General features: G+C 36.5%; 1 protein-coding gene across 3 annotated transcripts in view; it reads right to left on the reverse strand.

The window, feature by feature from the left end:
- Positions 1–16070, reverse strand: part of NEMF (nuclear export mediator factor) — a 57179-nt gene extending 41109 nt beyond the window's left edge. Inside the window, exons 1-8 of one of the 3 annotated variants that reach the window (XM_045059885.1) lie at positions 15842–16069; positions 14946–15014; positions 14698–14800; positions 11692–11817; positions 4658–4806; positions 3622–3689; positions 2561–2647; positions 1102–1175 (exon numbers count right to left, since the gene is read on the reverse strand). In XM_045059885.1, the coding sequence (XP_044915820.1) occupies positions 1102–1175; positions 2561–2647; positions 3622–3689; positions 4658–4806; positions 11692–11817; positions 14698–14800; positions 14946–15014; positions 15842–15900 (735 nt within the window). In that variant the 5' untranslated portion in view covers positions 15901–16069. Of the gene's footprint in view, positions 1–1101; positions 1176–2560; positions 2648–3621; positions 3690–4657; positions 4807–11691; positions 11818–14697; positions 14801–14945; positions 15015–15841 lie in introns of all 3 variants that reach the window. The other 2 variants (XM_023255673.2, XM_045059887.1) reach the window with 2 other exon arrangements.
- Positions 16071–18009: the final 1939 nt, after the last annotated feature.

The raw sequence follows: 18009 nt of genomic DNA on the forward strand, positions 1-18009 counted from the left end.
TATTAAAATTCATTTCTCTTCATAGTTAAGATGTATCTTCCATGACTGATCCCGATTTTATTAAACTTACAAAATTATTCTAGTTTTAAATAATCTGCTGCATTTGTCTATTGATTGTATCAATTCTCAAAATGATGTTTCTAGGCTCACTAAGTATTATTAAATACTTTTTTTCATATGGACAAGAAAAATAAGGAATAAAGAAAATTAAAACTAGTGATTTGATAAAATGATGGGATTATCCGTGTACATTTTGCTTTTTTCTTCCTAATTTTAGATATTCTGCAACTTTAAAAAGTCAATGGCACTTTACTTTCAGGAGAAAAAGTCTTAGGTTTACTTTGTTGGTAAGAAATTTCAAGTCATTTTAAAAACTGGGCAGGTGTATCTGCACTGAATTTAGCTGGAATTAATCAGAACTTCCTCTGAGCTTCTAGTATAAAGTTATACTTTGAATAGGGAACAAAAACAAGATATGAGATGATTCAGAGGATGTTTACCTATTAGAGTGATGTAAACTGCTAATTTTTTAATTAAGTGCTAGCAATTAAAAAGTATTTCTCTAAATAAAATCAACCTAAGAGGAATTATTTTCAAATTCCTCAACTTTCCTGGTATGCCAATTGTGACCTGACCTAGTACTTTCTATAAAAAGAAGAGAAGAAGGGCGCCTGGGAGGCTCAGTCAGCTAAGCATGTCACTCTTGATTTCAGCTCAGGTCATGACCGCAGGGTTCATGAGATCAAGCCCCATGTCAGGTTCTGTGCTGACAGGGCAGAAGTCTGCTTGGGATTCTCTTTCTTCCTCTCTCTTTCTCTGACCCTCCCCTTGTTTGCATGCTCTTACATGTGCATTCTCACCCTCTCTCAAAATACATAAACTTAAAAAAAAAAAAGGAACAGAAGAAAAATTATAACCCAACAGCAATTAGAAAAAAAAACCCAAAAAACCCTAGAATAAGCATATTACAGATGTTGAATTTCCAAATTAACAAAAAACTTACATGTAGTGATCCCTAATTAACTGTGAAGTCTGAAAATCTAAAGAAATAAAACCACAATATACAATACTACAATATACAATAATAATATGTGGTACTACCTTTCCACTGAAGTTGGATGTTGTTTTCATATAGTCTTCTGCTTTCTGCAGACAAACAAGTACTTTTTCAAGGTCTAACAGAACAAAATGGAAAAAAGGAATGCCAATCAAGTGTCAATTAACTATTACAAAACCATACTGAAAACAGAAAAGTGCTTATGAAATAATAAAAGTGTTCAAGAAAATTAAATATAGTTACTTCGTGTTTATAATCAGTGTATGTAAATAAGAATATGTTTTGGCCACCTTGTGATCCCAATAGTTTTTTACTGAATCCATCTTTACCCTCATGATGTTAAAGATACTTTGTTTATATACTAAATTCCCATATATACGTGGGCCTGTTTCTGAATTTTTCATTTTGTACTTTTTCAAAAACTATTAGGTTCTTAATATACCTTTATCTGTAAAAGGGTTATTCTCCATCACTACTATTATTTTCCAGAGTTTTCCTGAACATTTCCACATGCTTTTATTCCACAGTATTTATTTAAAAAACCAGAACACTGCAATTGCAAAAACAATACCACCTGTTGGCATTTTGATCAGGATTGCACTGAATTAGTATGTCAAACACAAAGTCACTCACTAAAACATTAATTTGTATTTTTAAACATAAAAACATTTACAGCATAAAAATTAACATCCCCAAATCTTAACTGATATGTAATCCCAAAATATAAACACGAAGAATATATTTTTGTAATTTTACATGAGAATCTGCAAATAAATTTGTCAAAAGCCAAGTCTTCCTTTTCCCTTATATTTCCTCTAATTTTTTACTGTCCTAATCTGGCAATTTAGTTAGATTCCCTTAAGTAGTTACAAAAGCCTCATTCATCACATAGACACACTACAGTTCTTACAGAATTAAAATGCATGAATAAAGCTATTACTAAAAGCACTCCACCTTCCTAGTCAGAAGGTGAATAACTCAACTACATCAAGTGTTATACCAGATCCTACCTCAAGTATGGTAACCACTTCAATTATTCAGGGGAAGGAGAATATTGTAAAGTTGAAAAGTACTAAGGTAGGTCAAGAGACTGAAATGTGAGTTACCAGGGATAAAGTGCCACATTAGAGCAGGAAGCCAGAAATACCATATGGATAGAACATTCATAGACCTGGGGCGCCTGGGTGGCTCAGTTGGTTAAGCGTCTGACTCTTGATTTCGGCTCAAGTTATGATCTCACAGTTCATGGGATCAAGCCCCATGTCCCTCTCTGCCCCTCCCCTGCTCGCATTCTTTCTCTCTCTCTCTCTCTCTCTCTCTAAATAAATAAATAAATAAATAAATAAATAAATAAATAAATAAAAATTTAATAGATCAAATATTTTATAGTTTTTACAGATTTACTACCTGCTCACTTTTATTACTTTCCCAGAAAGAATTTTCATAGTTTTTTAAAAAAGGAAATACATGAAAATGGGCAAAAATTGTAGCATGCAGGCATACCTTTACTTTCAAATTTTTCATCCACTTTGACATTGCCAGAGAATCCATTTTCTATAAGACAGTGTTCAATGAGAGCTGGTCCATAGGCTATAAAAGCAGAAGATATTATTTTTAGTATTCCCCTATATAATATTCAAGATGTAATACGAAATTTACATCCCAATATAAATATCTACTCAGAAGTCAATGAAAATAACAATTTACTTATTTTGCTTTTTATGATTTTATTTTTTTACTTTACTTATTTTGAAATGTAATTAGAAATGATAATTCAAGTACTTACAAAAATTTGAGACTACAACTGCAGAAGTCAGTGCATAAATTTTATAAGAATTTAATGGAATTGAGCCACATATAAAGGATTTCAAATCAGGAATGAAAGACTGCTTTAGTATCCAAAAACTGGTTAATACAATACCCCATATTAATAAATTAATTTAAAAAATCCAAACTTAACAATTTTATGTATGCTATACTAACAGTTGGAAAGCTGTAAAGGTAACTTATTAATGCATTCTAATTTCAGAAGAGAGGACAAGTGACTCCCTAATGCCCAGTAACTGAGGATACCTGCCTGCCCAAGTCCTCTCCAGACTCATCAGTATAGGGATGAGTAATGATTTTTCAAGTATAAGTTTATTGGATTATCTTTATCCTGATTGAAAGTACCTGACAGATTCTGGGGTACCCTGAGACACACCAATTAAAAACAAAAACAAAAACTCAAGTGGTTATTAAATCAAAGATTCACAATGAAAAGAAAAAAAACACAATTTCTCAGAATAGTACACTAGCACTAAAATGCTAGATAACATACTATCAGTTTATTTAGCTGTATTGCTTTTAAATAAAAGCTAACACATAAAGGTCAAATTTCATGTGGTATAACAAATTCCTCTTTCCTTAAAAATAAATTCTTATTTATTCAAAAGATAATTTTAAGCTCCCTTCTACATTATCAAGTTGTTGTAATACTCTCTTGAGTTATAAAAGATTTAAATATATTCCTGAAAACTACATTTTCTTGCAAACATTTCATTGCTCTATTTAGGCTTACTCACGAAGTAATGGATTAAGAACTCTCTTCAGTAGTTCACCTTTAGGTGCACTGGCTATTATTTCAGTCAGTCTGTGAAAACAAAATTGACATGCCTCTCATTATCTTTTATTTAATAAAACTTACAGCAATATTCATATTTACAATACTTTCATTTCCATCAAAGTATGTATACTCTAACATACAAGAATTAGTTCACTTTGTAGGTAAGAAAATGGGTCATAAAAGTAATTTACCCAAGGGTAGTAGGTTCCTGAGCAGCAGACTAGGACCTGAAACCAAGTCTTCTAAGAAAAATCAATACTTTTCAACTAAGTCATATTGTTTATTGAAAATGTGCCCATATGTGTTAAGAAAGAGATGTTCCTATATAACAGGTAAATGTTTGTAGAGCTTGGTGATAGATCTTAATACCTGGAATGGCTTTACCTAATTATGTATTTAATAAGAGCTCTTAAGGATGCTGTTTGGCCACTCTGATCCCCAGATCAGCAGCACAAACATCACCTGAGAACTTGTAAGAACTGAAAATTCCTGGGCTCTACACCAGATCCACTGAATCAGAAACTGGAAGCAGAGGCAGGATATGTTTTATCAAGCCATCCAGGTGAATGTGACGCATGCTAAACTTTGAGAACCTCTGCTACAGCTATTAGCAAAACCTTCCAGCCAGAAGAGTACCTACAATCAGCACCTTATCCTACGGTACTCCCTTTTCTTAGCTAAACCATTTCCATTTGTACTCTGTGCAAGATAGCCATCTGTCTTCCCACAGAATAGCTAGTAAGTTCCCTCACTTTACCAAGAAATCATCAACACCTGAAGTAACACCGGACTTAGATTAAAAAGACACACAGCTGCTACTTGCAAATGAGGTTTAATTGCTTACATGCACATTTAAATAGTTCAAGCAGTCCAAATTTAGTTATTTTATGCAAATGAACAAAATATTTTATGTGACAGTTCTTTGATATTCTGACATATGATCTATTTTACCTTTTAATACAACATGAAATGAGTTTAGAAACAAAACATGTTACCTTTCCAAAGTAAGCAAAGGTTCAGCAGCTCTAGCATGATCAACTGGGTAGCGTTCACGAACAGCAAATTTAACATCATCTGACTCATCAGTTCGAAATCTTAGTATATTCAAAATTAGGTACTCATAATCTGTAAGAACAATGTTTCCCTGTAATAAAATAAAATATAATTTATTGCTTTTCCCAATCATTCTTGAAACTTCTTAAAAAGTGAGAAAGAAAATGGGGTCTCTTAAAAACCTGAATCAAAGCTACAGTGAAGTTACAAACAAAAAGCACTTGAGTCACATCTAAACAGTGCTCCTTGCACTTGTCCATCATAGACTGAAATAAGATAAACAAATAAAGGACCCCAAGTTTGAAACATAATGAAGGAATATAAAGCAACTTTAAACTCACTGTCTGATCGCTCTACTGAAGTCACTAATGGAAGTACAACAGTTATCACCTACTTTTCACAACTTTGCTTTACACCGCCTTGCTTTTACAAAAGACCTACATTAATACCGGTCTTCACTGACCGAAAGAAATCTGAAATTAATTTTCACTTTTATGAAAATAAGGCAAAAAACAAAAAAAAGCACTCAGTTTGTTTGGCAGTGACCTGTTATAGAGTCAGCAGGCAACTCAAGCAAACGCCATTCCCTGGGAACTTAACTCAGCATTTCAGCATCAAGCCATCATAGCTTTGAACTGTGAGCATCTGTGCTTTACCTCTACTTATTTTGTGCATCTATTAGTAAGATATGTCCTTACAGTATCAGAAAAGCCTAAGAGAAGGTATTTTCTGGGGCTGTTCAAAAGTTTTTCTATATAAATTGGTGACAACTGCTTCTTTGCTTTATGCCATTTCAGCTTACAAAAGTTTCCATATGAACGCTCTACTTTTGGAGAGCAGGAGAAACCTGTAGTCAGTTAACACCTTGATGATCACCAGCTAAACTTACTGTTGTCCTTGCAGGAGGTAGGTCTACAAATACCGTGGCTTATTAAAAACAATTCAGAACAGACAGATATTTTAGAAACCAAATAAAGAGATATTTATACTTTCATCTGCAATTTGTCTTTGGATAGCAATAGTTATGTGGCAAAATCAATACAGATAGTTACACTTTATACCCACGTGGTTCCACACCTGTAATGTAGCCTAATGTAAGAACTCCATAAAACCAAAAGCTATAGGCTTAAAGATATTCACTGCAGTTTATTTCCAATAGAAAAAAATGGAAACAGCCTAAATGTAAAAATTGAGGAAATTGCTGAATTATGATAAATCAACCTAACAAACTATTTAAAAGCTGTTAACTTATGAAGACTGTTTTGAAAAAGTAGGAAAACGTTTATAATCTTAAGTAAAAAATAGCAAGACACAGAAAAAAATCTGTATCCTAGGAAGTGGAAAGCAAATATATGGAAAAATGAAAGTATCTGTTAAAAAGTTAATGGGGTGCCCGGGTGGCGCAATCGGTTAAGCGTCCGACTTCAGCCAGGTCACAATCTCGCGCTCCGTGAGTTCGAGCCCCGAGTCGGGCTCTGGGCTGATGGCTCGGAGCCTGGAGCCTGTTTCCGATTCTATGTCTCCTTCTCTCTCTGCCCCTCCCCCGTTCATGCTCTGTCTCTCTCTGTCCCAAAAATAAATAAAAAACGTTGAAAAAAATTAAAAAATAAAATAAAATAAAAAGTTAAGATTAGGGGTGTCTGGGTGACTCAGTCAGTTAAGCGTCTGACTCTTGGTTCCAGCTCAGGTCATGATCTCACTGGTCTGCAAGTTCGAGCTCCACCTTGGACTCTGTGCTAAGCATGGAGCCTACCTGGGATTCTCTCTTTCTCTCTCTCTCTCCTCCCCCACCCCATCCCTCTCCGTGACTTGCAGTCTCTCTCTCAGAAAAGAAAAAGTTAGCTGAAAAAGCAAAGTTTGGGTGAGGGCTTGGAAAGAAGTCCACATAGCGTCTGACTGAAGAAGATGTAATTTAACGTGACTTGCAAAACAGACCCAGCCATAGAGCCTGGCACAGAGAAGGTGCTCAATAAATGTTTGTTGAATCAAAGCGTGCAGTTATCAAGAATATCTGGCAGATTCCAGCAAGGCAGTTACTTTCCTGAAAGCGTTTTTTGCCTTAAACCAGGGTTTCCCAAAACTATTCTGTAAGATGGTTCCCCCCACCTCCATAAAAAAAGAACTCTGAGCAAATAAAGTTGGCAATTCTGTGTCACATATCCTTCTCTAGGGGATATACACATCACATTATTGCATTAAAGGCACTGATAAGTCCTAGAGTTAAAAAAAAAAAAATTTTCCCCCTTTATTCTCAAAGGCCCTCAAATTTTAATGGCTATGGGACCTATTTTTCTAGGTACACCTATTATCTGGGGAAGGCAGTATCTAAGAAACATACTTTGGGAAACACTGTGCTTGACTCTGATGTACTCAATAAACTACTTTCTGACCTTAACTTACTTTCTCCAGCATCTTTCTTATTGGAATTTTATTGCAAATTAATAAACTGACTTTGTTAAATGAATTTGAGCAGCAATCACCTCTTTAACCAAGGTCTGATCAACTCTAGATAAACCATACATCAAAATTCCAGACATGAAGCCTAGGAGATCAAACCCTGGTATAAAGAGAGGGAAGAGCAATCTTCAAGATCTACTGTAAGAGTCAACCAACCTACCTCTCTTAAGTATCACAATAACTGCTGAAAATTCCCAAGCACATACTTTCATGTATAAAATCCTTAATCTGTATTTCCAACTCATCAATAACTGGACCTCTGAAACCTAGGCAGTATGCATACTAATAGCTCAAACCCCTCAAAATAGAAAGGCCCTAAATGCAATGGGGTATCCTGGATTGGATTCCAGAACACAAAAAGGGTATGTACCACAAAAACTGGTGAAATCTAAGAAAAAGTCTGCAGTTTAATTAACAGTAATGCATCAGTGTTAACTTCTTAGTTTTAACACATGTACTGTGATTATGTAAGAGGTTATTAAGAAAAATGAAGGATATACAAGAACTTTTCATATTATCTTCACAACTTTTCTATAAATCCTAAATTATTACAAAATGAAAAGGTTGTTTAGATTTTTTTAATTAAAAACAATTTTTTTAAGTTTATTTATTTCTTCTGAGAGAGGGAGGGAGCATGAGCAGGGGAGGGGCAGAGAGAGAGAGAGAGAGAGAGAGAGAGAGAGAGAGAGAGAGAGAGGATCCCAAGCAGCCTCCACACTGCCAGTGCAGAGCCAGACGCAGGGCATGAACTCATGAAACCGTAAGATCATGACCTGTGAGCCGAAACCAAGAGTCCTATGCTTAACCAACTGAGCCACCCAGGTGCCCCTAGATTTTTTTTAATAATAGCAAAGATTACACAAAATCATTGTATGCAAAGAATTTTTACATATCATTAAGGTCTAAGTTTAAATTGAAAAAGGAAAAAAAAAAAAATGGAATGGTCCGTGCCTGGTACATAAGTTTAAATTTAGAATGTAAGCATATTGACCGAAACCTAAGCATGCCTTCAGTTACATTCTAGAGATTTTTTCCCCCCACAGATGAAAAAAAAAAAAAAAAAAAAAAAGGTGTTTGGGTTGTTTGTTTGTTTGTTTTGACGGTGGTGGGAAGAGGGGAAGGAGATCATAAATAAGACACCATACATAACAGTGGTTACCTTGGAATGAGGAAATGGTTTGGGCTAGGAAGGGTAAGACTTTCCATTTTAATTTTATGTACTTCTCTATATACTGAGAATGTATTCATGAACTACTTGTATAAACATATCTAATTTAAATGGTAGTCTAGATAATTCCAACCAATGTCCTACTGAGAAACAGAAAAACTGGACAAAATACACAAAGCTTGTATTTTAAGAAATCAAAAATGCAAGCAAGACAGTAAACCTTCACAGGACCAAAACCTAGGAGAAGAAAACTCAGAAAGATGCGTCACACATCCCTAGGATCGTTTGTCTAACAGTCAAGAAACAACTGATAGGCTGAGAAGCTGAGCATAAATTTTGATAGACTCACGGAACAACTAAGGGGAATAAAAACTGGAGTTCAGAGCCCAAGTGAAAGGTGACTGGGGCAGTGGTGGGGGCAGATATCCTGATAAGTCCTGAGAAATCCAGTTCTGAATAGTGACTCATAAAGGCTGCTTCTTAAGGGAAGGTGTGAACCAGAAATATACCAGATTTTCCAGGCCCAACTTCTAATCAACTCAATTCTTGATTGGAGTAAGGTAATCTGGAATTAGCTGTACCCTTAGCCACTTGTCAAAAGCAATTATCTTCTCTAGAGAAAGACAAGTCATTTTGGATTTCAGACTACAACTACTGTTTTTTCTTCTCAGTTCCTGGCACAAAATGAAATAACGAGGCATGTGAGGAGACAAGAGTGTAATTAAAATCAAAAGAAACAACAGACAATAAAAATAGCAATTCCAAGTGATTCTTGTCTGGTAGCAATAAAATTAGTGAATTGGAAGACAGATCAAAGAAAATCGGGCTGAATTTCCCAAAACTGATGAAAAACATCAACTCAGATTCTAGAAACCCTATGAATCCCCAAAAGATAATTACAAATAAGAACTCAACTAGGCACAGCACAGCAAAAATACTGAAAACCAAAGACAAAGAGAAAAAATTTTAAAGCATCCAGATAAAAAGGCCAGATTACCTTCAAAGGAGCTGACAGATTTCAGTAGAAATAACAGTTGCCAGAAGACTATAAACTATTATTGTAACTGTCAAAATTTAACTAATGAATCATAAAACCACTAGATGGTAAAACTGGTTGTAAGAGAAATGAAATAAATGAACTATTTACAATGAGAATAATTGTGTAAGATTGTCAATTCAAGGCAGTAAGACTGTAACCACTGAGGATATCTTTTCTCTGGACAGATACAATTTGAATCTCTACTGGATCAAATAACTTTCATTGCTATCAGGCAAGAATCATTTGCACTGCTATCAGTTTTCTACAAGTTAAAGTCTACACTTAAAGAACTGTAAAAAAACAAAACAAAACAAAAAACCCTAATCAATAGTAAATAGCAAATTCAAGATACACAACTCTAGAGGAAAAACTAACCCCCATAAGTGCCTGCTAGACAACACCCAGCAGGATACTAAAATGACAGTTTGGTCCTTTTTGTCTCTTTTCAAATTTTAGATACTTTTTTACAGTCCTTCCTCATCATAACATCTAAAATTATTTTGATGACAAATATACATAAACACAAGCTACTCTCATTGCATCTTGGCCTGATTTACATAGGTCCAGCAAGAAATGTTAAGTAACATAAATATATTTCCTCAGATATAGTCAGCAAATCTAGAGTCACAAGGTATGAAGCAATTACTAAAGCCATAATAATCACTGCTGCCTGGAGAATTCATAAGAAATCTGGGATTTTATTTTCAAAAGTTTTCTATTATCCCAGAGACTTAAAAATTAGTATTTGAAACCAAACAAAAATCATTACTGATTGTGTCAGTGGTAGACCTATAAATACAGGTAAATTCCTCTTTAAAGTTATTCAGATCTACAGTTATTCAAATCTATTCAAATTCTTTACCACCAATAGGCTAGGATCATATATGCCACAGAATAGGTAAAAGATCAGTTTCTCAGGATGTTTTGTGGACACTGCTTCTACATATAAAATATAACCTTTGTCATACCTAATTAAGTGAGACTTATTCACAAATATGACACCCTAAGTTTGACCTAGTTTGCACAATTTGCCTTATTATATCTTGGTAAAAAGAATTACAAATTCTTATTGAGCCTATGTAAACATACACATTGCCATTAGCTGTAACAAAAAAAAAAAAAAAAAAAAAAAAAAAAAATCTCAGTAAAAAATCTCATTTGTTCCTAAATTCTAAAGGATCAGTGAGAGCAAATCACCATTTAATTACATATCACTCTAATTTGCAGAAGTACAGACTACTAAGGATGAAGACAAAGGTAAAGGGCTCTATCATACATCACCATAAAATACTCATCATAACACCAAAAATATTCTAGAAAATAACTAACCACAATTAGATTCTCTCCAGTTTATTCAGTCCTGTGTAATTTATTCTGATCACCCTAGAACACAGGTTAGCACTCTATTTTCATGGAAGCACTTGCTTCTAGATTAAAATGAGTCTTATAAATCCTACCTTGGCCCTCTGATATATTTTGGTATTTGTCTACACACTGTTGGCTCATACAACATGAGTCTATAAGAGCAGAGGCCAGCAAACTTTTTTACAAAGCAAACTCTGTAAAAGGCAAGACAGTAAACATTTTAACATTTGTGGCCACATATGGTCTCAGTTGCATATTCTTTTTTGTTTTTTAAGAGCCCTTTTTAAAACATAACCATTCTTAAGCTCACAAGCTTTATAAAAAGGGGCCACAGGCTGTAGTTTACCAACTCCCATTTAAGAGTATCTGGTATGTCCTTCTACCAAGGTTCTGAACCTGATTTCTTTGTTGAAGACCCAATTTATAACGACAAAATTATAGGGACAGAACAGATTGGTAGTTGTCAGGAGGGAGGGATGGTGGGAGGAAGAGGAGTGGGTATGACCATAAAGGGGTATCACCAGGAAGATCTCTGTGGTAATGGAAAAATTCTGTATCTTGATTGCAGTAGTGATTACATCAATCTACAAAGGTGGTAAAATGAACAGAACTAGATGCATACATTGTACCAGCATCAATTTCCTGACTTTGATATTGTACTATAATAACGTAAAATATAACAAGGGAAACGGACATCTCTATTTCTGCAACTTCCTGTGAATCCACAATCATTTGAAAACAATAAAGTTTTTAGAAAAAATTTTTAAAGAGGGTATCACACAAATTTCATTTGACCACTCACTACCTGAGACCACACACAAAAATCAATTTCAGATGGGCTACAGCTGCTGTTCCCTGCCCATATTTTACAGTATAATAGTATTACACAGATAATTAACAATACAACAATGAATTAGCCTTCATCTCACCACCCAAATTTAACTTACCCTATCATAGAGCTCAATGATTAAGTGATAAGCAGCTTCATCACTTCCAAATTGAAAATCTACAATTCTATCCACACCAAGTTGTTTTGCACTGACTAATCGCCGACTCTTCAAATGTTTTCGGCACTAGTGGGAAACAGAAGAAAAGGGCATTCATATAGTAGAAGTGAATTCCTAACCATTTGGTATTGGCTTGTAAATAAGCTTCCTCTTTTCATTTCCATCAAGAATAACATTTAAAAAATAGTAAACAAAAGCCTGCAGATGATAATCAAAGGAAAAACACTTTCTGTCAGGACTCTGACTGCTAACTCTGAAACAGTATTTTGTACTTTGCCCTATAGAGAAATGTACTCTGTTGTTTATATCACTGCTAAATCTCTTTTTCTTACCCTGATGACCTCACTCAAAGCCATAACCTTTTTTCATAAAGCCTCTTTCCAGTCTCATCTTTTAAGGATTCCAAATTTCCTTTGTGTTCAATATTAATTAGTGGTTTCCACCAAACTTCCATTTCAAATACAAATTCTGAACCATGAGCTTATTGGTATTCTGTAAGTTAGTCTTCAACGTACATCCAATTACCTTCTATTCCCACAAATGTATTAATATAGCCCAGACAGAATTTTTCTGGTACTGTCTCCAAAGCTTTTGACCAACTTAGCTCAAATCCAAATATAATAACTCTTATTCCTTATCAAATCCCATTCTTCCTATCCCTAGTCATGATGTTCTTTTCTTATTAGCAATTAAAATACAATTAACGTTTTAAACCCAAATACAAATTACTTGGTCAACACCTATTGCTTTAGATTATATGTACCATCCTTTAGTACAAATAAGTATAACATGAACCAGAAATAAGACTACTCTGTAGTGCCTAAAAATTCTTACCACTGTTTCTAATTCTTTAATTTGGAAGGTTGCTTACTCAAGACCAGTAAGAAAGAATGCTTTCAAGACTCAAATTCAAGATAAATTTTACAGAGAAGCTAATATAAATTCACCTTTAAAAATATATACAATCATTTTTAGAACCAATGCCAACTCTTTCATAACCAAGAAGACTTCTCCAGACCTAATAGTTCAAATTGACGAAAATTCTCATTTTATGTACTTATACATTCAGGCAGATATAATAAGCCTTTTCAAACTTCTAACAATCTCTCCCACCTATATTCAATAGTTCTAAGAGTGGTCTATAATGGTTTTGATTTAAACAGTGACCTACATATAGGGCTATTTTTAAACTCCCAGGGGAAAATCACAATCCTCCCAGAGGCCCCTAGTAGTATTTTTATTCAAGAAAAACAAAGTTAAAATGGAGATAAAAGGCATCCTTGAAAGGAACAGAAATCCACACCATGGAATGGAGAAAAGGGAAGATTACTTATCATGAGTATAGATGGGCATACAGTACATACATAATGTTTATTTATTTCCCTATTAGCAGCTTGGTGAAAACAACAGTGCCACAAAGCTATCACTGGCATCCCCAAATGTGAGAATGAAGAACAATCACTGTGATTTGCCACAACTGAGAATGACTGTGCCATACAAAGGTAGCAGCTCTTTATTTTAAATTATTTGTCATGTGCTTAACACTGTGTCTGCTCCATTGGAGGGTATCTCTCTATATACATTTAGATTAACATGTACACCTAACTCATAAAATTCTAACTTTTTTTTTTTTTTTTTTTTTTTTTAAGAGTGTTTGGCCTCCTATTGGTATAGCCTGATTTGGGGATTTTTACACAATCCCAGTATCATGTATCTTATCATCTGTAAAGCTAAAATAACTGTTCTTCATATCCACTGACATATTAAACAGCTCAAAATATATGTTATTAATTTATTTTGAAAAATGCTATACAAATACCAAGTGTCACCATTATTATGGACAATTCCCAAAAGAACCATTTGGGGTTACTATAAATTAAACTTTTTAAGAGTTTGATAATTTTGTGACAGGCCTTGTGATTTGGGAAACACTTACCTAACTTGTAATCCAAAACAGATTCTAAGTTGCTGGGGATAAGATTCTTCTCTGTAAAGCCTCTAATGAAATAACACAATGCCAAAACAAATAAATTTCTGAAGGAAAGTGAGGAGGAGAGGAAGAAGGAAATTAATACATATGGAGCCCTAATATGTGTCAGGCATTGTGTTAGGTGCTTTACATGTTACTTCAAATAATCCTCACCAATAACCCCATGAGGGAGTTATTATCCGCATTCTACATTTAAAGAAACTAAGTTTCAAGAGGTTAAGTTACTTTTCTGGGTTATAAAATTATTTAGCGGCAAAATCATTAATTCAAAGTTAGGTATATTTGATTCTAATGTCTTTCTTCTGTACCACATAAACTTTCAGTATCTTTGTTATGCCAATAAACGGACAGGTAACACGTCCACAAATGCAGACTCTCTGTTTTAATAGAAAAAAAACAAAACAAGACAAAAGCAAAGAGAGAAGTGAAAAAGTAAAAAGATATGATTGGTAACATACTAATGTCATTGAGTATTTCAATAAAATACAGATTGGCAGCTCAAAAGTGAGCTGCAGAAAACTAGGAAAAGGTTAAGGGGGGGCATATCACAGAAAACCAAGAATACTAGAAGATAGGATATGAATTCAGAAATTTGGGAATCATAAAAGGTAAGAAACTAATGAAAATGATGCTTTAGAAAAATTAACTCTGGTCTAACAAAGAACTGTTTTGATAGCAAGAAGTATACTATAATTCAAAGGACTTTATGGGAACGTTATACAAGTTTAAACTAGAATAATGACTGTGGGAACTGAAAGATCTAGAGCATACTGGGGTGCGAAGGGTAACAGGGAGAAGTCAATAAATGTCTACTTTATTCATCCCAGTATCTATCAACTATTTTATCTATACTTTATTCATAACAGTAAAGGAAAACCAAACATTTTAAAACTTAAATTGTTAGTGACCAATCTCAGGGCCTTAAAATTTAGCTTCAAGTATAGCTTAAAGTTTACCTTCATGGCAAAACTAGATGGCATCATATTCTTAGGCCACTCAAATTCTGTTGTGTGAATTCGTATGCCAGATTCAAGTAAAAGGGTAGCTTTAAAGTCTGGTCTGTGGAAGAAAAAAGTTAAATTTTTCTTTAAGGCATTTGTCAACGCTAACTCAATAAAACAGACTAAAAGTGCAGGTTAAAAAAAAAATCAATAATCTCATATTTAATTACCAAAGATCAAACAAGCCTGTAAAATGCTCTTACTTTTGAAGACGAATAAGATAGGTCTTATTATCCACATCATAAACATTGTTTACTCTCATTCCTAGTAAGCTGCAAGAGAAAGGAAACACGTAACAACATTTGAAATACAAAATCTCACTCAAATTAAAGCCGCAGGAGGAAGCAGGGCCTTCAAAGAGGGGATCTTCAACTCAAAGGATATGGAGTCAACCAGGGAGCAGAGTGAAGGCCACCAGGCACTGAGCCCAAAAGAAGTGTAACTTCTTAAGAACAAAAGTTAAGACCAAAAGAGCAGTCCTAGGAACACCATGCAATGCCCTGCGTCCTTGAAATGACCCGATATTTCTAAGGAAATATCTAACCCCCTTTATTACAAAAGAAAAAAAAGGTAACAAAACTCTGGGAGAAAAAAAATGACAAAACACACAGCTGCATAACAGAAACCAGATCAGAATGTTACTTTCAGCTAAAACGCCAATATTCCGTCTCCTAGGAATGAGGAGGAGTGTCAAAGAAACCAGGCCTCCGGGCTGGAAACCCCTGAGGCAAAAGACTGCTGGGCACCCCGGCGTCTTCTTGGTGTCTCATGTCTTAATAAACGTTCGCTGCCAGACCGGGGCAACTCAGGCCAACAAGGCGAGAGCTCGGCGAGGGCCCCGCCAAAGCCTGACACAAGATCCGGCGAGACAAGCAGCCCGGGAGTGCGGGGTGTGGGGCATGCGGACGCTGGGGTCCCCAGATATCCCGAGGGCCGCGGGAAAGATGTCACGCGCTCGCCCACCCAGGCCTAGCCAGGTCCGCAGAGGAGCACTGGGGGATTAAGTGGAAACATCAGGCTGGTCTTTTTTTCCACCACGGGGCACCGGCCTCTGCCTTCTGCATTCCCCGCAAGAGCCTAGTCACCTATCGCTCAGTACCTGGCATTCAGCTCCGCGAGTACCGCGCGGAGGTCAATGGTGCTGAAGCGAGTCTTCATGGCGAGGTCTGAGGGTCGCTACCGCAGTTTTCTCCACTGACTACCTGACTCAACGCCGCTACTCTTATGCGCAGGCGCACTTGGCCGAAATCTACGGCCGCGCAGAAGACCCAATATTCCTTGAAGCGAATGTGTTTGCGTCGCTTTTCTGAAGAATTGGAATATCAAGTCGCCGTCAACTAGCTTTTCGTTATACCAAAACAATTAGACATAGATCCGAACTAGTGTCTTGAAACTGCATTCCTTCCTGGAAAGCTGACGGACTAGTCCGGTCACCTTTCCCTCTCGTGTTTCAGGACTCAAGCTGACCTCCCTAGCGACCTCTGCTGGTCATAACAATTTATGATGAGAGTACTGGGAGGATTTCCCCCAAATGGGCGGTAGGGTTCGGTATGCAAGAGCAATGAGCCCTTTCCATTCGGTTAACTGGACGAGTAGAATTTTGAAATATAACGAAACGAACTACCCTACAATTACCCTCAACAATAAAGGCGAAGAAACGTTCAAAAAAGAGTTCCTATTTTGATGGACGCTCTCTGAAGAGCGTTTTGCGATGCCTTGTGGGATTCTCGTCTAACCTCGGTCTTGGCATCCCCTTGCCTCAGCATAGTACCTGGTATACAATAGGAACTCCGTAAACGCTTGGCAACCTGAATATTCAGGTGTTTTGCTACATAATGTTTTGAAATGAGATACAAAATAATAGAAGATTGCCCCACCATGGGGGACTCGTGGGGTAGTAGGAAAACTGCCGGGCAAGAATGCAAGTATGCCACTTCTCGTTGTGTTACGATAGATACAAGGAAAGAACGCAAAAGAGACAGGGTCTCGCTATGTTGCCCAGGCTGGAGTGCAGTGGCTATTCACAGGCGCGATCCCACTACTGATCAGCACGGGAGTTTTGACCTGCTCCGTTTCCGACCTGGGCCGGTTCACCCCTCCTTAGGCAACCTGGTGGTCCCCCGCTCCCGGGAGGTCACCATATTGATGCCGAACTTAGTGCGGGCACCCGATCGGCATAGCGCACTACAGCCCAGAACTCCTGGGCTCAAGCGATCCTCCTGCCTCAGCCTCCCGAGTAGCTGGGACTACAGGCGCGCGCCACCGCGTCCGGCAAGGATCCTGAGCCTAGGGAGGATTCTCCAGCCTGCCGGCTGCAAGTCGTCACAATTTCCAACAGCAGAAGGTGACTGTAAATTCGAAGGGCGCCGATGCCGTTTCAGAAGAAACCGGGAATTGTAGATGCTAAGGGGTGCTGCCATAAGACATACGGTACAGGGCATTACTGCATCGTAGGGCACAGTAAACCATGCTGAAGAACTCAAAATGTGAAATAAACCATTTGGAGAGTTTAGGAAAGAGTGGGAGCCAAGTTTGTGCTCCAAACTGCAAAAGTGAGAGGTCCGGCTAGACATAAACAATACTAAAGTTATTATGTTGGCTCTGAAGGCATTCCCAAAAGATCGCCTAGATATCTTGCATAAAAACATACGAGTAAAACTCCACAGTGAAAGGGACGACACTCAGGTGTTTCTTTAAAAACAAAAACTGAAGTACTCAGCAAAACTCCCTCCTTAGGGCACTAGACCGATAAGATAGGAGCAGGAACACTAAGTAATACAGGGAACGTCTGCCTATCAACTAATTCATTCATTTCTTCTGCTTTGTCTGTCAAGGAAAGTGGGCATCAGAAAGAGCATGCAAGAAAATACTTAAGGGAGAGAACTAGATCAAGATAAGAGTAAAAATGACCTGAGAACTGCATCAATTACTATTGAATTCTATCATTCTAGTTTTTGAATTTCTTTGAGAAAATTCTGAACCAGGAATACTTGAGGACTTGTTGGGGGGAAAAGAGGAAACAGGAGGTGGGTAAATCATCTGATTTTCAAAGAGTAGATAAAAGTGACTATTTGAAACCACAAACAGGTGCTATTAACATTTGGCCCAACCAAAAATTTAGAGAAAATTATTAATGGGTGACTTATGAGCACCTAGAATCATGATTCTCGAACTTTAGTGTGCATTCAGTAATTACTGTGGAGATAATTAAAGTTAATTCCTGGGCACCACACCCAGAGTTATTCATTAACGTTGGCTCAAGGTATC

The sequence above is a fragment of the Felis catus genome, chromosome B3 (assembly GCF_018350175.1).
Source record: "Felis catus isolate Fca126 chromosome B3, F.catus_Fca126_mat1.0, whole genome shotgun sequence".
Lineage (NCBI taxonomy): Eukaryota > Metazoa > Chordata > Mammalia > Carnivora > Felidae > Felis > Felis catus.